Here is a 24,543-nt window from a genome sequence, read left to right on the forward strand (position 1 = left end):
CCAAGTGTACACACATGGATTACTACTGTATGAAAGCTCTATGTCTGCTGGCAACTGATGACCCTAGCTCAGGAGAGTTCATGTTCAGTCTCCCGAAGAACCAAACCATATTTGTAGGCAACTGAGATCCAGTTTCCTGCATATGTTTATTCAATATCTATTCTTCATAGCAAGAGTTGTGCTGTGTCTTGTATCTGCCGTTTATACTGTATGCGTCAATGACTGAGAGAAGCAATATATTATTATTATTCATGTATCTCATTGTGGTAAGTTGGTTATATACTATATACAACATAGACCGAAAACACTTCTAAAAGGCATCCTGTTGAGAACAATTATTTTTAAAGCTGATCTATAGGAATACTTAGCACTTATAAAACAAGTAAAAGTACTTACATGAAAACTGGCCTCAGAACTGGAGCAAAGTCTTCTAAGTCACCATATAGAATGTACTAAAGTACAGCTGTGCAGTGGGTCGAAATTAAAAAATTTAGGGACTAAAGTTTCAGGGAACTTCCAGGGGCAGATAGAACTTGTAATAAGGAAATCATGGATAGTTGGCAACAGTACCAAATATACATTTTGTGAAGGTCTTCAACATCTGCTGCCAATCCAGTACCACATATGTCACAGAGTTGATGACTGCAGAAAAATATGGAGGCCATCTGGGACGGTCACTTTATAAGTCATCCTGGATGTAAGCTCTGCGACTCTGCAGTTTTTTTTTTTTTTTTAGAAGGAAAAGTAAGCCAGAGAACATGTGTTAGGTCATCTGGAATTGGTTAAGAATTGTAACTGAGATCTATTGTGTCCTGGGATTTGCTTAAATCAAGCCTGAACCATGTCAGATTAAATCTGTGGACCTATAATTTTTAAACAGTTGGAGAATTTCAAGTGGTTTAAGGCACAAATCATGGGAAATATTTCTCTGAAAAACTGAATAAATGTTCCTTACCTTTTCCCAATACTGAAAATCCTAGGAAAAGACTTTCCTTTAGTGAGAATGTATGTCCCTCTCTTGCCTTCTCTCATTGGCGATAAAAATTGTACTCATATCCTTCTATACAACAAAGATTTCCTGCCGGCGATAACACTGGTATCACAGGCAGTAAGATTCACTTTTACCATTAGAAGAAGGCTTGCCCGTGTGTGTGTATGGGGAACGTTATTAAACATGTAACTCAGGATTTCTTTTTCAGCTTATTAAATATTTTCTATTTTACTATTTTTTTTTAAGTGAAACTGAATGCCCAAACCTGGGTTTTTAGGTGCACCATGCTTGCGCAAGCTGGTGTGTGGTAAGTTAACCCTTACTGATCTGATCCTGAACTTTTAAGGCAGTTATTATCGCTCAATTACCACAGTGATATTTTGTTTGATAAAATTGCGACAATACTTTTTTTATTGCTGCAATAAATGGCGTTAAGAAAGCCTATTTGTAGCAAAGGAGAAACAGGCCTTTTTATCAACAGTCCTTGATCATATATTCCATGAAGAAGCATGTTAAGTTTCCAACTTATATGGAAAAGTATAGAACACTTTTGCAAATCCAAATATTTTGATTGCACTCTCAAGATCCTGTTTAAAACATACATTAATTATATTTGTTACATTATTTATTTATTTATTTATTTATTAACAGTTTCTTATGTATTCCGTTGCGCTTTACAATTGGAAACATTTATAGAACAAAACTGGGTAATAACAGATAAATAGGTAGGAAGGCCCTGCTCACAAGCTTACAATCTATAGATATGATCAGCCCTTCACAAACCCATACTGTATCAATTTTTTTTGCTGGAATCTATATCAGAATTGTATCCTTCATAATCCTTTTAAATAATTTAGCCATGTTAGGAGTCAGGCTCGCAGATTTATTTTAGATTGGTTCAATCTCTTTTTTCCAGCCTTGAAGCACCAACCTATTTATGAAGGATCAACAATATAGGTGCCTCCAAGCCTGTTCAGACAAGTGACAGTATAATCTATGTGTAACCTCTAACCATCTTGCATGCATGATCAGTGCCGAAAAAGGGCGTCAATGTGCCCTGAACTGGAAGCCCTGCCCCCAGCGCACGTGATACCATTACACTACAGGACAAGCACCAGGAGCAGAAAGACTGGTGCTGCACGTGTCCAAAAGGGCATGCCCAGTAGCTTTCTATGTGTAGCGTAGTGCCTCTTCAGGCATCCCGTAAAATGCCATTAGAGCAGCAGCCTTGCCACTCCCTTGGCCTTGCTCTCTTGGTGGTGATACCAGGTGTACACCCCTGCTGACGGACATGTGCATTTCCAGCACAGACAGCTGCTCATCTGAACAGCAAATGCGTGCAGACATGGGAATTATTGATCAAGATATCTGTGTGATTTTTATTTTAGAGCACTTTGCCCAAGTCATGCTCATGTAATGTCGCAATGTAATAGATTGTGAAAGTACACCCATCTGATCACCCCTTTAGGGGAGAACTTTAAAAATAGAAACACAGAAATGCATCTCAGCTTTGCAGAAGCAGAAACTATGTTAGATCCGGGATTTGGGTTTTCTCTTGGCAGAGTTGCAAACCATCAATACATTTATTAACAGACATTTATTATTAACTAAATATTTAATCTGTCAGTAAGAAAAATAAACTGGTGTTTAGAAAGTACCATCCTTTTTTTATCCTACATAATAATTATATATTGAATTAGAGATAGGGGACTTGGGAAACACCTCTGCACTAGGTTTTGGTCAGGAAAAATATTTGTATGTTAGCCCCAATTAGATAATTTATATCAATATAGAATCACTCTGTGGGGGTGCTACCAAAAGACAATAAATAGAAATATGCAAAAAAGAGAGAAGAAAGAAAAGTATTGTCTCTTTGCTGGTGCACATATGAAAAATAAACAAAATGTAACTTTTATTAAATAAATATAAAAAATTCACTTCGCCTTATTAGTGAAATATTACATAAAAAGTAGATTAAATATGAAACAAACGTGTATCATGAAATTTATTTATTTATTATTTATTTATTACTGGTATTAAATTGTTGATAAGACACTTGTCTCCGTGTCCGTTTTGAGTTGTGCTTTTAATCAGTCAATAATATTCATTGGATATAATGTCTCTACTGTCTATAATGCACTCATAATTATATCACATTGATAAGTATCCATCTAGTAGCTGGTTCCCTCCGAAGTTTCCCTCAGGATAGCGGGCTCTCCATGCAGGCACGAACCCCATACTGTATACTTATCAATGTGATATAATTATGAATGCATTATGGACAGTGAAGACAAGTGTATTATCAACAATTTAATACCAATAATAATTTCATGATACACGTTTGTTTCATATTTAATCTACTTTATATGTAATATTTCACTAATAAGGCGAAGTGAATTTTTAATATGTATTTATTAAAAGTTAAATTTTATTTATTTTTCTTATGTGCGCCAGCAAAGAGACAATACTTTTCTTTCTTCTCTCTTTTTTGCATAATTATTATATAGTAGGCAGCACATAACTGGTTTTGTGACATTGTTGTGTTGTGAACAAGATCCCTGTGAATAGAGATGGTAGAAAAATTTTAACCAGTTTAAAATTCAATTGAAATCTCTGCAAACTTTAGAAGTTTAGACCCTATTGGTCAAACCAGTTTGAGAATCGATATGTGGTCGGTTTGGGTATCACTACATTTGATACCTAACCTCCTCCTTAGGTAGTGTTACTACTTATGTTTTGATATAGCCACATTATTATTCGTCTTACTTACAAATGCTATTATTCAACATCTTTTTTTAAATCTGTCTGCAAACATATTTGAGAACACGCAGCATGCACATGCCTGCTTGTATACCCGTCGTAGCTGACTGATCAACAGATGCCTCAGTAATGAAATGGAGAAGTGAAAACCCTAGTGGTTTATTAGGAAACTCCACAAGCTGGGGGAGTCTTTACTACATCGCCTGCTTACCTACAGTAATTGACCACAATGATCTGTTTGGCTAAGCCATAGCTATCTTTAATGGAACATGGCTCTTTTTCTTTTGGATAACTCCTAGCACTTAAGGGGAGATGTATCACCCGCGATATGGGGGGTTGGTGGTATCAGCGCATGTTATGTGCTCTGATACCGCTTCTTCCCCATGTATTAATGTGGGGTTGGGTGGTAACGACAGGGGTGCTTTGTGCCCCTTTCATTATTAGCGCTGCTATCTACAAGAGAGCGTGCCGATGTGCCACCCAACGTATGTACGGTCAGTGGCACTGACCGTTCTGACAGCTGCAGCTATCAATTTCAACAGCTGCAGCTGTCGTTGCCCTATCACCACAGCAGGAACAGCTGTGTCCCTGGCTGCAGCAGCTGTCGGGTTCCGGGCTGCACATGAGATCTCATGATGCTTGTAAAATCTAGCGCTTGCCCAGTGAAGCCAGCCTGAGGTAAGACACAGGCTGATGCGCTGTGGGCTCTGGCGGGGAATACCGGAGGGGGGTGTTTTCACTCTCCCACCCTGGCAGACGATGAGATGTTATTACATCTCCTCAGTACTGCTTCCTGCTTCGGTAAAGAGGTGAAGCAGGAAGAGTTATAGCGGAACGATGCGTGTTACTATAATATATCCCCCCTTAGTTTATGAGATATAGTGGGCCTAATTCGGAATCACACGCAGGTCCATATGTGGCCGCATTCGGAATGCTGATATTTTGCTAACGGCATGGTAATGCGACTATACGTTTGTCTTAAAGCATATGCATCGCGCCACCCCATTGTCTCCTATCTCACATCGCAGATGTAACCATTAGTATTGGTATTTACACTTACCCTGTACTGGGTGCTGGAGAGCCACCTGAAGTAGGCATACCCTTGGCATACACACAACTCTGTGTGACTCTACTCTAACTCTAGGCACATACCTATTATTCTAAGGGCGTAACTCATATTTTCACGAATCTCCCACGAAATCATTTTCATCTCTGTGCACACCCATTGCTGCCCTGTTGACACATTTAACATAGAGGGAAAACCGTCAGAGACCCATCTGACTTAGACTGGCCTGGAGATACTCGATGATGCGCATGTTTTCTACTGGTCAAGCGCAGTTTCATAAAATTGTCTTGATGCGGCCACATACAGACTTGCATGCGACTCCCCTGTGTACACAGACATTGGGGTAGAGATTTAGGGTCAGATGCATCAAACCTTCTAAAGAGGAGAAGTTACCCATAACAACCATATCGGATTCTATCATTTATCATGTACATTGTATAAAATGGTAGCTAGAAGCCTAACGATGCACTGAGATGGAAGTGCAGAGCTGCAAGTGGGTGTCTCAGTATTAATGAAATCAGCCGTGCCATTAGCATAAGATACTGGCGCGTCTGCGGCAAAAGACGCAGCCATGTGACAGAATCAGCCGCATGGTTATCCATTTGGAGTGCCTGTGTTTTGTGTTTTTTTTTTTACCTATTTAGGAGCAGTGTCCCTAACATCCCCCTCCTCATTAGGTTGTATAGCAGCCCAGTGACTGCTGGAGAAAGTGGATGATGATCATATCTGTGTGTATGACATCATCACCTGTAAGAAACTCACCACTATTATTGATTTGCTTTTTATTTTTGTAGTTATCAAAGCTTTCACGGTAACAGGTCTCCATATTAAATATCCCATATATCTTTTACATACAGTTTATGAACAGAAAGAAATCGTACCTACAGTATCATTGTTAGTTACTAGATGTATGGGGGAGAGATTTATTAATTTATATTTAGTATATATCTTATTGTTTAAACTTTATACTGATGTCCAGTATCCAAAGTAACTTGTGTTTTTTTATTTTTTATTCTGTAATACTTCAGTGTTTCTGAATTAACAAATAGTAAAGACTTTCCGCATCAGTGTAGTGAACTTGATTTTAAGTTTTTTCCTTACAGAAACAATCAATAATTCAAATAAAATAAATCTTTATTGTATTTTTATTGTACAGTCAAGTTATGCTAAGTGTCCTTTGGATAATATTTAGTACATGAGACAAAAAAAAGAGAAAAAAAATTATCCTTTTTAGCATCACTTCCGTGAACTTAGGTATCATCTGTGGGAACCTGAAATGTTCAAACCAATATAGAGATACACACACAGGTGTGGCTGTCTATATGTTCCCATCTCACAGATGATACCTTATTAGGACAAGAGTTCCTGGAAGTGATGCTGAGATATTGAGAGTACACACACATTTTTTAGCATTAGTATTAGTATTGTGGCAGTTGTAATATTAATCCCTACTTTTTTTCTATCTATCCTTGTAGTATTTTGCATTCCTTCTCCTGCTGTTTGCGACTCAGATTACTGTGGGAGTGCTGGCATACACACAGAGAAATACTGTAAGTGATGACATATATATGATACGCTATTTGAGATGTCTGCTAAACATTTTGCATTGTTGGAATGGGATTTATGCTCTGGTATATACAGAATCATAACTAGGGTTGATGGAGTCCAGGGCAAGTAAAAAAATGTTGCTCTTTGAAAACTGTTTATTGTATCAAAGCTTGTGTGAGATAAAATTGTGAGATATATCACCAACCAATCAGCTTCTAACTTACATTTTGCAGGCTGTGTTTAAGAAATGATAGTTTGGAGCTGATTGGTTGGTGATATGTATTTCACAATTTTATTTCACATCAAGCTTTGATACATATGCCCCTAAAATAGATAACACTGCGCTAAGTTGTTCAGTATAAATTCTATGCAATCATGTATATATACACCACAATGGTCTGCTTCCTATTAAGGCACACAAGATGTTTGTTTATCAATTATTATTTTAATAGTATAAGAAAAATCATTATTTAGAAATAAAGAAAATCTATTGTACAGTCAAATGAATAGGCCTGTTCACGTACCTATAATACAGTATTTCAATGAAATAAACACAACGTTGCATCTGCATACAGTATATAACATTACAATGTTGCTAAATGTTCATAATAAGCGTTCAAAATCAATCAAGTTATTCAAGCAAAATGTCCAAAGTTAATGGGTAAAACAGGGAAGCTTAGCTGATGATAGAAAATGTCCAATGTTTATATCACTTTACACTGGCGTCCCAGTGAAGTATAAAGTAAAGTTAAGTGGTGCGGGAAAATTAAAATATTTACCCTTCCAGATCAGTAGGTGTATAATCCCAGACAGATGGTGAGGCTATATTCGGTGATGAAGGCTAACGCTGCTTCGTTACCGTCTTGAATAGCCGGTCACTGTGTGTTAGCAGGTTCCCAGTAAACCGGTCCGTGCTTGCGGACGGGGACACACCTTCCGGGTAAATAGGTGTATAATCCCGGACAGGCGGTGAGGTTGTACTCAGTGATGAGGGCTATCGCTGCTAAATTGCGCTCTTGAATAGCCGGCCACTGTGTGTCAGCGGGCTGCTATGTGTCAGCGGGCTCCCAGCAACTCGGTCCGCGCCTGTGGATGGGAAACAGCCCTGTATGCATGCTGTATCAGAAGTGCTGGAGTCAGCCATCACGCTAAGTAAAAGCAGTCCTCCTTACGGGATCGATTCCAATGATTTGAAGCACTCAAGGTCTGTCTCCTTCAGGTGTAACGTAGAACCATCACATTACACCTGAAGGAGACTAAAGTGTTCTCACTGGGTACCGAAGCAACTCACAGAAGTTCACAAAACCAACAGGATGGAATTGTCTCTTGTGCACTTGAGGCAGTACCATGAGGAGGGAGTGCATTCCCTGTAGCGTATTTTTACAGGCAATAAAATGTGGGTGCATCATGTGACACCGAAGACGAAGCAAGCATCCATGACATGGTAACACGCATCATCCCCACCTTCAAAGTAATTCAAAACAACTCAATCAGCAAAGGTCATGGTGACTGTGTTTTTGAACCACAAGGGCATGCTTCTTGTTGATTTCCTGTGAATGCTATCCGCTATTGTGACACATTGAGCTGGTTGCAGAGGGCAATTGGTCAAAAACAACCTGGGTTGTTTCATCGTAATGCTGCACGATAAATCCAGGCCACAGTCAGCCAACCGCACATGTGAGTTTAGGGCGCTACTATTGGGAGGTACTGGACCATCCTCCCTACAGCTCTGATCTGGCACTGAGTGAACCATTGAAGAAGCACCTGGGTGGAAGGCGATTCACAACCAATGGTGAGTTCAGCAAGCTGTCATGTCCTGGCTTCAGGTGCCTGACACTGATTTCTTCTTTGCTAGGATAGATGCCTTGGTGTACCATTGGAACAAATGCTTAGACAAGTATGGGAAAAATAATCTGTACTAAGGCCATACTATTGATTATACATACTGTATATGTACGAGTTGAATACATGCATAACGGTGGGTTTCGTTCTGATCGGAATGAAATAGTACACACATGTGACCAATATGAGTGAGTACAAATGAACACACTTTATTTACAAGTAACAAACAAACAATAAACAAACAACATACAAAGTATACAGTATACTCAACTTTTGTCTATGTATTCAGATGACACCGGTAAATCATCATCTTCAGCATAAGATGTACTTCATCTTATCTTCTCTCTGGGGAGCCCATCGTTTCACAACGCCCAGGTTATTCAATTTACATTGGCAGCATCCTACTGCAGTCTCAGATCTACCATGAGCTAATGGGTCCTTTGTGTACCTCTGGTTTATATACCCTAGTCTGGGGTGTTGGTTTTCCGGATATTAAGCCCATATTAATTACATACAGTGCTAGGTATCAAGCACTGATTGGTCCAGCATAGCATTGACCAAACTTATCTCTCTTGCACATGCTCCGTAAGCACTAAGATATACTACCAGACAAAGACATACAGTAATGACGTATCCTAATGTCTGGAGATGAACTCTATTTCAAGGCTCTTTTGTGTGTAGAGTCTGGACATCACTAACAGATACCCATAATGCTCAGCATCTCTACACAGCTTACGATGGAATGTAGCTAACTGATAAGAACATGTAGGCTATGAATGGCTCATTATAGTTGCAATAGAAATGACAGGTAGAGAAGGCCCCTCAAATTATGGCTTATTTGACCCCAAAAGGTCATTTGACCATTCTATGGAAAAACAGCAACTGTATTAAGACAATCTAATTTCAAACCTCAACAGGCCTAGCAAGGGGTATATATGTGTGTTACAACTTACAACTTATATGCCTATGTAGAAATTAACTATTTCACCACTGGTAACATTCCACCCTTTGATTTCTACATATCAAATATAAGGAACATGATCCCCATTGCATAATCTAAACCTCCATTGTACTTATCCTAACAAACAATGTAACAACATATAATAAACAAGGTTAATACTATGATTACATATAACAAATAATATAATATCACACTAAGCAACATTTCCATTCAGGACTTGACCACTCTGGCTGTATTGCAGAATCCTGGCAATAAGCATCACTGAACTCTTGTTTCATTTCTAACTCTCTACATATATATTGCTTTATATCATGTGAATATTCTAATAAAATAGTGAAGAATACATATGATTATATCAAATATATCAGTTACTTATAAGATAATTAATATCAGTAAAGTAAAATAAAGTTCAGTTCAATGAAATCTTGAAAAAGTCTTGAGTGTGGATCCATCCAATATAAGGCACAAGTTCAGTTATGCACAATACACATAGATGTATGTAATGGCTGTGCTATCAGATCCTATAACTCTGTCATCCTCCTGGACTCTCTCTCCTGTATAAGAAATCACTCTCAGGCCATCACCATCTAAGGCACGCCAGCGCCGTTCTCTCACCTCCAGCGACGATCCAACCAGCAACCTGTTGACTTAAACAAATAAACAGTGTGAGATAAACCATAACAACAAAATAAAATAAGCATTTACTTATCCTGCTGCAATTATCTCTTACACCTGTCTCTATTCTCTTCCTACTAAACATTTCTTCACAACAACCTTATAAGTGTTTGTGTCTGTGCACCAGATATCTTACTTAAAAAGTTCCACCTTTTACCACGCTCCGGTTAACAAAATATATGTACTGTATACAGCCTGCTCTAAAACCCAACATTGTATATATGAACATTCCTGTTTCCTAAACAACACATTCACTCATTCAATCATACTGATGTCAGTTTTGTGAATGGTATGAAGCATAGAAAAACCCAATATACTCCATGTTGTATCTGTAAAATGGGTGTCTTTGTCTGCTTGAATCTTCTCAGACATCCCATAATATCAACAAATCAGTCTGTGTCACATCTTCAGGAAAGTCTCTTATCTTGTATCACTCTGCTTAAGACAACTTCACTCCTGAATACCAGTGTTCTATAGCTGTTCAGTACAGCACTTGTTCTCCATCTTCTTGGTGGCAAACGATGAATTCAAATTGCCAGACTTGTGCAGTCATTTCACAGTATATGAGGCCTTTATCAGTAGTAAGCAAGGTAGGCCACATTTCCAGCTGTTGGCAAATGTAACAGGTTTTTGCAAAGTCTCTAACCATGGCTTGGATATAAGGAATCCCTTTGATTTGAGCTTGCTTGAATGCAGCGTCAGCTCCGTCATGGCTTAACAGTTCTAGCACCATCAGTGCTGTCTTTGCGGTGAATTGCACACCATGTTCTGTGCTCAGTTCACTTGTGTACACACCATTGAAGCTGTAGGTGTGTGTATCAGCATGTCCCACGTCGATCTTCCAGCTTTGGACAGCAGCAGTCCATATAGACTTTGTGTCAAATGTCCATTTCTCAGTGTGAAGACTTACAGGGCATCCAGTCTTGTCAGTGACTTGGAAAACAGTCATAAATGCAACAAGTTCACCAGCCCCTTCTTCTGGCTGTCGGCTGTCAGCTTGTAAAGATAGCTGCTTTGCTTCAGCACAAATCCACAACAATCGTGTGTGGGTGCAGGTAGCACCATAGTCCATGAACCAATAATGCTCTCTGTCTTGGAAATCTTCCCACCACCGTGGAGCTGTGATCATAAAGAAATCCAGTACGGACAGTACAAACATTGGTTTAAATTTTACTCGGCCAGCAAGTAGTGCTTTGATCTCCTCAATAAGCATCAGAGTTTCTGCCGTTGTCGTTAGCAACTGTGTATCTTTCAGCTGCTTCAAAACCTTTGGCTGGTAAGGCTTTGTAAGGAAATACACTGGGATGCGAATTTCATTACCAAACACAAAATCAACAACTTTGTCACTACACAAACCCACAGTCAGTGTGTCTGCACTGCATGTATGCCCCTTGTCGTTAGTCAGTGTGTACCCACCAACCCCTCCTTCACAATGAGCAAGCAAACCATGAACATCATTTGCAATGGATGTTTCATTAGAAAACACATCTTGTTCACTTTTTGCAATTTTAAACTCAACAATGACACGTTGATCATGCCATGTAAATTTAATGTTGTCATGGGGGAAGTCTTCAGTCTCAGGGGCATGGTCATTTACTGCAAACCCTTCTATCTTCCACCCCTTGCATTTTGTCTCATTGGGCAAGGCAAAAGGCATCATCACCACCCCTTCACTCAGCAACACCCCTTCGAGTGGCCATGCAGACATATCCTCTTTTTCAATCATTTCAAAATGCATTGCAAACGGGACAGTCAAGGGCAAGTCAGACATACCATCATTCAGCTCAACTGTATCACTAACCAATGGCATGTTATCAGAAACCTCATCTGCATTCAATTTTGAATCTGATTTCTGGACATATTCCTTGCATTCATGGATTTCAACATTTTGTTCACATTTTGTGAAATCAGAAATTTTCATTACACTGCTCTGAGCAAACAAATTTTCTGTAGTGTGAATACATTGTTTAATTTCTGTCTTAAGTTCTTTCTGCGTAACTTCACACACTTCTCTTTGTATTTCAAGCTCACTAATTTCTACACTTTTTGTGTGTAATAAATCAGCACTTATATCTGCGCTAGCTGACATCTCATCTCTTGCTTGTGAGGATTCCCTCCTCCTCCCTAAGGAATTTTTTAAAGGCAGACTGGCAGAATATTCAGAAACACGTAATGGCATTTCATCTGATTCAAAATCATTAGCTTTTAAAAATCTCACATCACTACATTGTAAAGGCGTCCTTAAACATGTTGGATTAATCCGAGATTTTTTAACACATTTCTGAAATTTCACCAATTTATTCTGTAATCTATCCTTGGCATTTTTCACATGTTTCAAAAGTTTGTAAAACATTTTTCTCAATTTTCTTTTTTTAAAAGAAAAAAAAAAAGACAAAACAACATACAATGTGATTTAAGCTAAATCACAATGTTTTTCCTCATAGGAATGAGACAGAGAAAACACAATGCAATATACAGGTCAGCAGAGAAAAAGCAAAATATAATTTTGCACCTTTTTTTTACAGAATCAGTCAATTGGTCACAAACTAATTAACCCTTCCGATCCCACTTCTCGACACCAAGTGTATAACGGTGGGTTTCGTTCTGATCGGAATGAAATAGTACACACATGTGACCAATATGAGTGAGTACAAATGAACACACTTTATTTACAAGTAACAAACAAACAATAAACAAACAACATACAAAGTATACAGTATGCTCAACTTTTTTCTATGTATTCAGATGACACCGGTAAATCATCATCTTCAGCATAAGATGTACTTCATCTTATCTTCTCTCTGGGGAGCCCATCGTTTCACAACGCCCAGGTTATTCAATTTACATTGGCAGCATCCTACTGCAGTCTCAGATCTACCATGAGCTAATGGGTCCTTTGTGTACCTCTGGTTTATATACCCTAGTCTGGGGTGTTGGTTTTCCGGATATTAAGCCCATATTAATTACATACAGTGCTAGGTATCAAGCACTGATTGGTCCAGCATAGCACTGACCAAACTTATCTCTCTTGCACATGCTCCGTAAGCACTAAGATATACTACCAGACAAAGACATACAGTAATGACGTATCCTAATGTCTGGAGATGAACTCTATTTCAAGGCTCTTTTGTGTGTAGAGTCTGGACATCACTAACAGATACCCATAATGCTCAGCATCTCTACACAGCTTACGATGGAATGTAGCTAACTGATAAGAACATGTAGGCTATGAATGGCTCATTATACTTATAGTTGCAATAGAAATGACAGGTAGAGAAGGCCCCTCAAATTATGGCTTATTTGACCCCAAAAGGTCATTTGACCATTCTATGGAAAAACAGCAACTGTATTAAGACAATCTAATTTCAAACCTCAACAGGCCTAGCAAGGGGTATATATGTGTGTTACAACTTACAACTTATATGCCTATGTAGAAATTAACTATTTCACCACTGGTAACAATACATATACGCAATGAGAGGTATTGTTACCTTATTTATTGAACCACCCTTGTATATAATGCTGTATTAACATGCTGCAAGAACATTATAACCAATAGATGACCTTGTGGATAATTATTATTATCATTATGATATTTTATTTATCAGAGCACCTACATAACCTGCTGCACCCTACAGTGGAGAGATAAAATAAACAGACATTGGTTACATTATAGGATTATACATGAGACAAGTAAGTCAGTTTTATTAGTAACAAGGAGATTGATATAAAAGGAAGAGGAGCCGGTATAAAGCAATAGACCATTCATTTTATTATTACCAAGAGCTCAGAAGTGCTGAGCGGACTGCCGACAGTGTTAAAGTGCTTTATTGCTTGCACCTGAAGATTTAGTACAGCAAGGAACAGTGGGTCTGATTCAGCAAGGAACGCAAGTGAGAGAACGCACGCACTCAGCCGATGTTTTCGCACTGCGCATGCATATGCATCGCACTGCGAGTGCACGAACTAGCCGGTGCAATCAGGTAGGGGTACGCAGACTACACGCAGTGTGTACGCAGACCCTTCCGATATTGATTGACAGGAAGTGCCGTTTGTGGGGGGTGGTCGGACGAAAGCAGGCGGTGCCTGTGTGTTGGGACGCTGTTATAGGGGCGTGCATAATTAAGGCACTGCGGCGACATATGCAGCCAGACGGCTCGATGCACGCAGGAAGTGGCCAAAATCCTGCACGAGATCAGGTCAACCTCTATTGTGCGTATGGTTCTGATGGTTCTCGATGTTACCGTTGTTTCCGCTGTCTTGCGGACTACTCAGGCTTTGAGTAAAGGGAAGTGGGCGGCATTGTGTAGTGCAGGGTGTCTGCATCTTATGCAGCGGTTCCTGTTGGTATGCATTGATTAGCATATATTTGCAGCGGCCGAGTGCGTGCGTGCGCGCACTTGTGTTCCTAGCTGAATCAGGCCCTATGTCAGTACATAAGTGAGGTAGGCAGAGAACAGGGTAACTAGGGAATATAATAATCTGATGATGCACATTTTGGGGAAAATATAGTAGTATTATAATATTGTAATGCTTACTGTTACTGCTATACCTCATTCTCTGTAATGCCGAAGGTGGGTTCCAATCACCCCCATCCCCTCTGAAATTCTGTCTTGTTATATTGGCCTGCAGACTACCAGTTAGATCTTGTAGGTCTTATATTAGAACATGCATCATGTTTAGCTGGATAGCTGTTTAGGGGTCAATCCTATTCCGTGCGATGATCTTGCCAATGCGAGTCATCGTGGCAGTGGCCGCACTTTACTTCAGCCCAGATTCGCCAAATTTTGCTCGCAGCCCCATAGGGCAGCGAGCAAAGTTTAGCGAATTCAGGGTCGAGTCGTGCTGCTCCTGCTGCGATGTGCTGGTCCGATGCCTGCATTTTAACGCTATTGCAACGGCACATCGCACCCTTCATATGGTAGGTAGTTGGTGTGGCTCCCCTATTTGAATTTTGTACTGCGCTGCAGCCCCACCTCTGGAGCCACCAGTGGTAATAACTAATTCTATGGGATCTATTTACTGAGCATTGGGTGGAGATAAAGTGAATGGAGATAAAGTACCAGCCAATCAGCTCCTAACTGTCATGTCACAGGCTGTGTTTGAAAAATGACAGTTAGGAGCTGGTTGGCTGGTACCTTATCACCGCTGACTTTATCTCCATCCAAGGCAATAGACCCCTATATCACAGATTCCACTGGCATGCTGAGCTTTACAGTTTCAGATGGTTGTCCTTTATGAGATCTATTTAAAAGCTAAGCCCTGGTTGTAATCTTTTTCTTTTAATACATTAGTGCCCATAACCTATTTAGCAGTTGGTATGATAGAACCCCTCCTTCCCACACACAGCTAACTCCTCAAGTTTCAGGTTCCGATACCTACATGCAATAATTCATGGTAAGTTTGAGGTTCTTGCTGCTTCTCATAACCAATACTGTAATAACAAAATATACTGTATTTCAATTATTTAATATATATTTGTCAGTTCAGTAATACATACCCTTTATTTTATATCCCTGTCATATTGTAGCCTAACTTGCTATTTAATGGTCCCAATTGATTTGTTTCTGTTTTCTCTCTAGTTGAAAAACACAGTGGGGGAATATGTGAGAGAGATTATAAAGAACTATGGCAATTATACAAAACAAACAGATATGGAAGAGAATTTAGACTTCACACAAGAACAGGTATTACATGCAATCAGGGGACTGCTTGATCCATACATCCATTGTTCTGTCGCTTCCGTTGGCGTGACATCAACGCCATTCACAGTATTCCATGTTTGATGGCATAATTCCATCGGTGATGAAAAAAAAAAACATAGGAATAAATGTGCATTTGATACATTAATATATGACCAAAACCTGCTTATGGAAATGTTGTATTGGGGATTAACACTGTTTAACTACTAAAAATATGGGCCCTCATTCAGAGCCGCTCGTTAGCGGCAGTACGCTCGTTCCGAGCGATGTTTGCACATCTGCGCATGCGTACGCTTTTTAGTACGCATGCGCGAACCAGTCAGTGCGGCCGAAAATCGTTTGTACGCTATATAGCAAGTGCCTGCTATTTTGAGTGACAGAATGAGGCGTATGTGGGTGGTAACAGGGGAAGGTGCTTGAAAATGGGGAGTGGAGATCCAAACGCAGGCGTGCTTAAAGGTCAAAACGGGCGTTTTATGGGTGTGTATATTTAAAACAGCAGCGTCAATGACCACGTCACTGGGTTATTTTAGAGCCAGAACTGCTCGCAAATTTGTGGTAGCAAACACCAACCACAAGAATAGCGAGCAGTTCATACGCTGGTCGATGTACTCGATTAATCTAATAAATAGCGGACATGACGTATGGTGCGAGCGGCCAGGGGGCGTTTTTAACAAATAAACGAGCGTATGTTTTGCTCGTTCGTTCAGACTTAGAGGTGTGAACAGACTGCAATGTGCGTACGGATCATTTGAATAGCCACCCCTTGTTTTTAAACGAACGACCGCAAATAGTGAACGGCTCTGAATGAGGGCCATAGTGACTACGTACTTTGGGCCTGATTCAGATCTGTATGCAATGCTAATATTCACGCAGTTTGAGTGATTGTTAGCCATTGCGCATACGTGAAAGATGCACTGTGCACGCACAGCAATTGTTTTATGATCACGCACACACAGAGGATTCACTCGAAAGTGAGTGACAGGTAGTCAGTGTTTGGGGGGGTTAGAAAAACGCAGGCGCATTGGATCGTTTAAACACTGTTTTCAAGACGTGCATAAATTAGCCAGTGCGTCCTTGCTCGCAGCAGGAGAGCCCTCTGCGTGTCTGGAAACCCGCTGCGTCTGAGACAGCTTAGACGTAATCAGAAGGCTGATGGCCGCCTGATCTGCATTCGATGTTTCCGGTTTTCTTGCGTGAGTGGCGGATGTGAGATGCTTTCAGTGGGCATCTCTAAGCACTGGACTGGACAGTGGGTGAATCATTACCATATTTTCGCAATTGTGACCCGTGAGACATCGCAGCTGCTATGGCATTTCTATGCGGGTCTGAAGCAGGCATCTTAATGTTACAAGTTTTGAGTACTCCCCAGAAGCAATGACTAGGGTTAAGCTGACATAAAGAGCAGCTGTTGCCTACAGCGGACAAAACCATTTTGTGTGCTAAAATATATATATGAGAATGCAGTATCACTTCACTTGCAGTCAGTGTCATTTATGCCGGTCACTTAGTGCCTCTGCCACGTCATCTTACCTAATGGAATGATTGGCAGCATTCTCATAAATGTTGGTCAAGCCCAAAAAATGGCTGCCTCCTTTGTGAGTACTCTGTAACGAACCTTGTGCCTTGCTGTCATAAATAAAAAAGTGAAAACACTTAAAATTGTCTCTTTTCAAAGCATCCTCGGATTCCTGTGTCGATACTTATGTTACATGCTGTACCTTACAGGTGGGCTGCTGTGGCTGGTATGCTCCTGAAGATTGGCACAACAATCATAAGATCTATGAAAACTCATCGGTCAGCTTGTACCCCTGTTCCTGCAGAAATGTGTCCGCCACCAGAAATGACATCACTAATGTTACAGACATTTCCGAGACCAGGAGTGGATTCTGCACAACTAAAGCCGGGGAGAAGTGGCCAGTGTATCAGACAGTAAGTCATCCTCACGTGGGAGGACAGCATGAACGTAACATTAGGTTATACAACATGGGAAACCCAAATAAAGCTTTAGATCTCCAGTTGTCTTTAGCAGGAGAGAAGGTAACCCCACTATAGTAACTGAGGTCTCCTATTACAATCAATATAACCATAAATAGGTGGGAGCCAATGGTAGTTTTCACAAATCCTTCTGTTCGACCCCCCACCCCCCTATTTTCTTCTCTTTTCTATTCTGCCCTCCTCACCCTTAATCTGGTGCAGGCACACACCCAGCAGAACCGGTGCGCATGCCATTGTTGGTCCTCTCTCATACTCTGCAGAAACAGAGGGGGCTCCAGGGAAACCGTTACACCATGCAGTTCTCATGTCCCCACTAAGGGGAAGCAGCAGGTCAGTGAAAATGAACAGATTAACTGTGAAGGCTGCTTTAAAAGTATTGTGCTGGCGTGCCATAATTGTGTGGGATGTAGTTTGCGTAACAGTCCAAGCCTATTATATTATACAGTCCAAGTATATTTATAGTGACTTCCCTTCATACATGCAGTTACATTTGGGGTATGTCTTATATGTTGTGTTACCTTCTTTGAGCACTATTCTTCTTTAACTATGTTTTGCCTTTATTATCTCTTTTAGGGCTGCATGAACAGCATTCAGAACTTTATTTTAAATAATAGCATCTGTATTGTTGGAGTCTGCATAGGTATAGCCTTGCTGGAGGTAAGTGTTGATGACTTTTTACATCATTTTCAACCAATAAGATATATATATGGGTTGGGTGTATTACATAGACAGCAACATGTTGCTGTATCATAACACTTTCAGAAAGGCAGCTGCCGGTCCCCATAGCTGGCAATGGGGATCGTATCACTCTCTCAATCTATAGATGGCATAAGCGATACAGTGCCAAGCAGCGGTTATCTTAGATTACTGCTGTTTGGTAAATATTGAAATGATGACATAACCCTTTTCACAACTGCTAAAGGGGTTATGTTTTACTGATAAATGGGGCCCAAAGACACCATCATGTCAACAGATACAATATTGAGACAACCAAAATTTAGACATGGACTAATTTGTACACAATCAATATGTAAACAGTCAAAATGTCGACAGGAAGATAATTTTAGACATGGACATAATGTAGACAATTAATATTTAGGCAGGTTGAAATGTCGACAGGGTCAAAATGTCGAGAGTTTAAATGTAGAGACAGTCAGAATGTCGGCAGTAATATAATAAATCTACGCAGCCAGCACTAAATCCCATCTGTGTCTCACAGGCAGTTAAAAGCCGGTGTCTGAGATGCCTGGGAGAGCCGCTAGCTTAAACGCTGCTAGGAGCAGAGAAATAGTAAATTTTTTTAAAAACAAAATGCGTGCTCCTCTTCCCCCCCAAGTCCATAACCAACCCCGGACCTCTCAGCCTGGACTGGTATGGGAAAATCAGGGAATAAAGGCATGGGGATCCCCCAATTTTTGTATAACCAGCACCAGGCTGAATTGGACGGGATGCAGTCAAGAAGCCGACAGTCGGGGGGCTAGGTTTAGGCACTTGGGGGGGGGCAGGGTTAGAAGTACTTACCAAAAACCCCTGTCGGGATCTTCACCCCTGCCGGGCCATGCGGCCGTAGGTAATACATACAGATTCTGAATCGGACGGAATGGGTAAAGCTATAGGGAGGAGATACACAGTGTGGGGCAACCATCCCCAAACTGGTCAGCCCAGGGTTGGCGTTCCTCGAAAAGTGGTAACTTTAAAAATAAAATGGGTTTCCTTCTCCCAAGGAACTACCAGCCATGGGCGGTGGGTGAGGGATTAATGTATAAAGAATACATAACATTGTTCTTAACAGGTGGACTACAGGTCCTAGCAAGTCTGCCCAAACAAAGGGCTTGTAATTCTATAATAGCTGGAGAGCCAATGGTTGCAGAAGACATATCTGGTGACAGTACTCATTGTTGGCCTATAATGTCATTACTGTAAAAATGTAAAGCTTTTTAAAAAATAAAAAGAATATATGTACTAATTATTTATGATGCCATGCACAGTGCATTATGTGGCATGACTGAGAACACAGGAATGTGACTGTATAATTTTCTCTAATTTTCACCCAAGCTGCAGTTGCTGTTTATAGCCTCCTACAATATTTACTGTACAGTGAGGAAAATGTAGAGCTAAATGACCAGCTGGCATTTGTAGTTGTACACATCATTTTTACGCATTGTACAGGAAATTAAGTGACATCTGCTGCTGTGGGTACTCACTAATTTCCTAGCCAGGCTAAATGCAGACATTTGTTACGTAGCATATTTACATTTCATTATTCTGTGAGGCTATGCCCACCTGCCTCCTTCTGGAACAGGAACCGACAAAGACTAACGCTACTAACCGGCTTTGTAACTCACCTTTTAGCTTCTGCAGTTCTTGGGCCACATGCTGGCTTTGGCTCTGGAGAAAAGATTAATGAGAAGTTCTTCAGATGATATTCTCTTCTTCCCCGTCAGGTTACGTCTTGTGTGATGTTTTTGCTATGTGTGTTCTGTGTGTGAAGAACTTGTTATAACTGTCGTAGTTCAGCAGGAAACCTCTGCATGTGCAATAACCTGCGAGTTGCAGGAACCGGTGCGATGCCAGTGATTCAATTTGTAGCTTTAATGCGGCGACAACTTGAAAGGCAAAGCCAACCGTTTTTATACTTTTAACTTTTATTGCCACTTTAAGTCTGTAGGCTAAATCTCCAGAATTGTACCAGTTCATGCAACTAGCAGGCTATTAGTGCCATAGGGGGAGACGTATCAAACCTTTGAGAGATATAAAATGGACAAGTTGCCCATAGCAACCAATCAGCTTATTACTGTCATTGTATAGACTGTGCTAGATAAATGATAGCTAGAAGCTGATTGGTTGTTATGGGCAACTTCTTAACTTTATATCTCAGTGGTTTGATACATCTCCCCCATAATCTTCTACCTGAGTGTTGTGTTTTGGTGGTCTCTAGAATTTGACCTTAGATAGAAAATGAGCATGCTGAATTAGGCATATCATGATATGACTAGTTGTTCCTCTGCTGCTCCTAGTGTATCAGACATGTCAAACAAATTCCACTGAGGGCCATTACCTATAGTACATGACCATTATACCCGGAGCTCTCCCCTTTAAAGGCCCATTAAACCTAAAATACAAGTTGGTCCAATAGGTGCAGCATTTGTTTTTGGCCATGCTGAATATATACTGTAAATGTTTCCGGTATGTACCGTACAAGGTTGCTTTACAAATAATGCCATATAGAACCTAAGTGGATGGGGTTTTTAGATCATCTTGCAAAGCAGGGCAGGTTGTCAGTCCTCCCTGGCCTCTGGAAAATCTCCTCTGATGCTTCGTAACCAGTCTCCAGCTTGTTTCATCTTCATGTATTTACAGTAAGAGGATTAGAGCTCTGGTATGGTACCAATGTTTTGCACCAATCATCAGTAGATTTGTGGTACCTAACCTGAGCCATTTATTCCCCACACACAAAATCAATGGAATGCGGCCAATATCCCAGCACATGGGATGTCGGCACTTAGAATACTGGCACCGGAATCCTGACACCGGCATCCCAAAGGTAAGTAGCGGGGTTAGGGGGAGAGTTAGGGTTAGGCACTAAGGGGGAAGGGTTAGGTTTAGGGTGCTGGGAGGGGGAGGTTAAGTTTAGGCACTAGGGGGGAGGTTAGGATTAGGCACCAGGGAGGGAGGCATACGGAGAGGGGGAGGGTCAGGATACCTACCGACAGGTGTCTGTATCCTAACCTTGTCCAGATGCCCGCGTCTGGATTTTGACCGCCGGGATCCACAGCGTCGGAATCCCGTACCCAACCCATATCAATGTACAAAGACATATATATGGTGCTAATGGTGCAAAACTGATGATAACCTACTGTATGTTTCTGTACAAGTCCTAGAGACCATCCATACATAAGGGCTCAATTGAACTACCTCAAATGAGCATTATATTGTTCACCATTTCCAGAACAGCATGATCATATTTTAGCAAACTAAATCCATCAGCATGAAGTTACAGATTAATTCCATGGTTATTTTGTTCTCCAACACAATGCCCCGCTCCTCTTGTGTAAACACACCTGTGCTCCTATATCGTCTCTCTTCCATCATTACGCAGCCTATTTCATGTTCCTCTTTCTAGTTTCCTAGTGGTGCTGACCCCTTATCTGCACAATACATGTTGTGAACCTCAGCGGCTCATGACGGCGGGTGGGACAGACATTCTGAACTTCTCTCTTCTCTGACCTATGCACACATTTCTGGGTAAATCCTAGAACACAGATGGTAGCAAATGTACAAAACATCTCCAGGGTTTACAGTAATTGGCACCAAATAAATCCTTAGATCGACCCTTCAAATCTAAAATCTATTGGCTGCAATCCAATATAGAACTAAATGAAGGAAGAAATCCTTCAATGAAAATCTGTGAATCATAAATCCTTGTACCAATTTAAACTCCTTGTGACCTCCCAAAGGGAGACTACGGACAACTGTATTCCCTTAGCTGTGACTGTGTTATAGCAACCGTATAAACAGTACACTTGAAAAAATAAAATAAAGCACTGTAATGATAATTGGATTCAAAAGAAAAAAAAAGAACTGGAAAATGTTTCACACTATAAAAGCCTAATAATGGAGTTACTTGCTTTATGTTGATATCACTGAGTCACAGACTAGATGATGTCTTTAGGGGAGATGTATCAACCCTTCCGCCGGGAGATGTATCAAGCCTTGGAGAGAGATCGAAGTAGAGAGAGATAAAGTACCAACCAATCAGCTCCTGTCATTTTTAAAACACAGTCTGTAACATGACATTTAGATGTTGATTGGTTATTACTTTCTCTCTCCTAGGTTTGATGCTTCTACCCCTTGAAGAGGGATAAAGTGGAGAAGTTACCCAAAGCAATTAATCAGCTTCTAACTTTTCATTTCAAAGAGCTGATTGGTTATCCAGGGGCGTAATTATAATGGGTGCAGGGTGTGCGGGGCACATGGGCCCCTGGGTCCAGGGGGCACCGCACACCCTGCACCCATAGTTTTACTTACCTCTCCGGAGTCCCACGTCAGCCCAGCGTCCAGCGCTGTAAAACCGACTGGAAAATGGCCGCCGTGGCCATTTTCCCTTCGTTTGCACATGCGTAGTACAGGGAAAATGGCCGCCGTGGCCATTTTCCAGGTGACCTGCGCATACTTTATAGACTCTGGGTGTTCTCTAGTGCCCAGAGTCTCTAACTCCAGTGCTGGCGGCCAACAGACAGAGAGGAGGGGGCCCGTGTCGGAGACTGCACACAGGGTCCCTCCTCTCTAGAAACGCCCCTGAGGGGCTGTATTTATGAAGCAGCAGCTTGCTTCTCAGCTGGTTGCAGCTTACAAAAGTACCCGCTTCACAAATATAGTCCCAACGATTGATACTTCTCCACCCCATGGAGAGAGACACTTTTGCCCTAATGTAATACCCTGCAAGAAGCGAGCAGTGGTAAGATTTCTGCAATGTTACTGCGAGATCTCTAGCAGCAAATTGTCACTTTAAATCTAGTGTCTGCATCACCAAAATCTTGCTTCAGGCCGCATCTTGCAGGCTATTACATATGGGTCTTTGAGATATTTACTACCTGTATGTTTAAACTTGAACAGGATCTTCTTGTTGGGATGGGTATGTTTGGGCAACAGTTATGCTGCTGACAGTCAAAATATCCACAGCATAATGATGACCGCAGAATGTTACTTACAGCATTTTTACCGTGTTGGCATCATAACTGTATTCATGATGCTTTACCCTCATGTTTTAGTTATGATGCCAACACTGTAAAAATTATTACATTTACATTAATACAGTGTCAGCATTCTGCAATCAACATTATGCTGTTGACCATTTAACTACATTCCTTCTAGTTTGGTCCCCAATCATATAAGACAATAAGACCTGGTATAGTTATGTGAATAGGCATAATCCTGCAAAGTGGCTCATAATAACATTGTTTTCTGTATCATTATATGGCTCGTATGTGCCAGTGTAGTTTTTTTTTTTTGCATTTTAGATTTTCCTTCCACTGTCACATGAAATCTAGGGGCTGATTCTAAGCTGCGAGCAAAGCAAAAAAATAAACATTGCACCTTTGCAAAACCTTGTCACACTGCAGGTGGGGCAGGTTATATATGTGCAGAGAGATTGAGATTTGGGAGGGGGGTGTACAAACTGAAATGTAATTTGTAGTGTAAAAATAAAGCTGTCCAGCATTTGTGGGCTACATGCAAAAGCAGCCAGTATTTACCCTGCATGCAGAAAATGAAACGTATTTGCGCCCCTGGGCTGCTGCCAAGGTTATGCAAGCGGTGCAGTCGCAAGAGTGCAGGGATTCGTGGGTGGTACCATTGCAGCCCCACGGCACGTTCTTCTGGCTAGCAGGGTGCCTGTAACTGCAGCCAGGATCGTTGCAGCAGTGCAACCCAGAGCGTCCTTTGGATGCTCCAGGCATGCACCCTTCAATGTGTACAGCCACCCGAAGGGTCCTCAGGAAGCTCCGGGCAGTGCTGTACTTCATAGCGCAGATGACCCTGCCTCCTCGGTGTGACGTCATGACTTCACCCAGTCAGGGGGCATGGCTGGCACAGGGCGCAGTGCTGGATAGTTACGGCACTGGCCCGGGCAGTACAACATGATTTGTTCTAGATACAAAGTCCCTTGCTTTGTTTGATCTGCTCACGTCTAAGAATCAGCCCCTAATGTTTTTTTTGCCTCACTTCTGAGTTACTGGGATTATGTACAATAACATGTACAACAAATAATATCCAAGCTAACATCTTGTGTTGCTTTTTCTTGATTATAACAAAAACATTAAATCAAAACAGCTAAACAATCACTTTGAAATGTTTGAGCCTTTGTAAGCCTTCACATACACAAAGTAGATGGGAACTGTCGCAATTGTGTTGTTTAATCCTTTGAGTTGTTTGTGGTGATCTTTATTTTTGCTTTCCGTGTTTCCATGTGTAAGTGAAAATATTTGGACTTGACATTCGG

The 24,543-nt window shown here is 40.9% G+C and overlaps 1 protein-coding gene across 1 annotated transcript in view; it reads left to right on the forward strand.

Annotated features, from left to right (window-relative positions):
• The window catches only part of LOC148501081 (leukocyte antigen CD37-like), a 100,857-nt gene that overhangs the window by 70,470 nt on the left and 5,844 nt on the right, over positions 1–24,543 (forward strand). The window contains exons 5-8 of the mRNA XM_088451000.1: positions 6,293–6,367; positions 15,426–15,530; positions 17,274–17,477; positions 18,117–18,200. Coding sequence (XP_088307126.1) covers positions 6,293–6,367; positions 15,426–15,530; positions 17,274–17,477; positions 18,117–18,200 — 468 coding nt within the window. The remainder of the gene's footprint in view (positions 1–6,292; positions 6,368–15,425; positions 15,531–17,273; positions 17,478–18,116; positions 18,201–24,543) is intronic.

The sequence above is a fragment of the Taudactylus pleione genome, unplaced genomic scaffold, assembly GCF_031769625.1.
Source record: "Taudactylus pleione unplaced genomic scaffold, aTauple2 ptg000535l, whole genome shotgun sequence".
In the NCBI taxonomy this organism is placed as follows: Eukaryota; Metazoa; Chordata; class Amphibia; order Anura; family Myobatrachidae; genus Taudactylus; species Taudactylus pleione.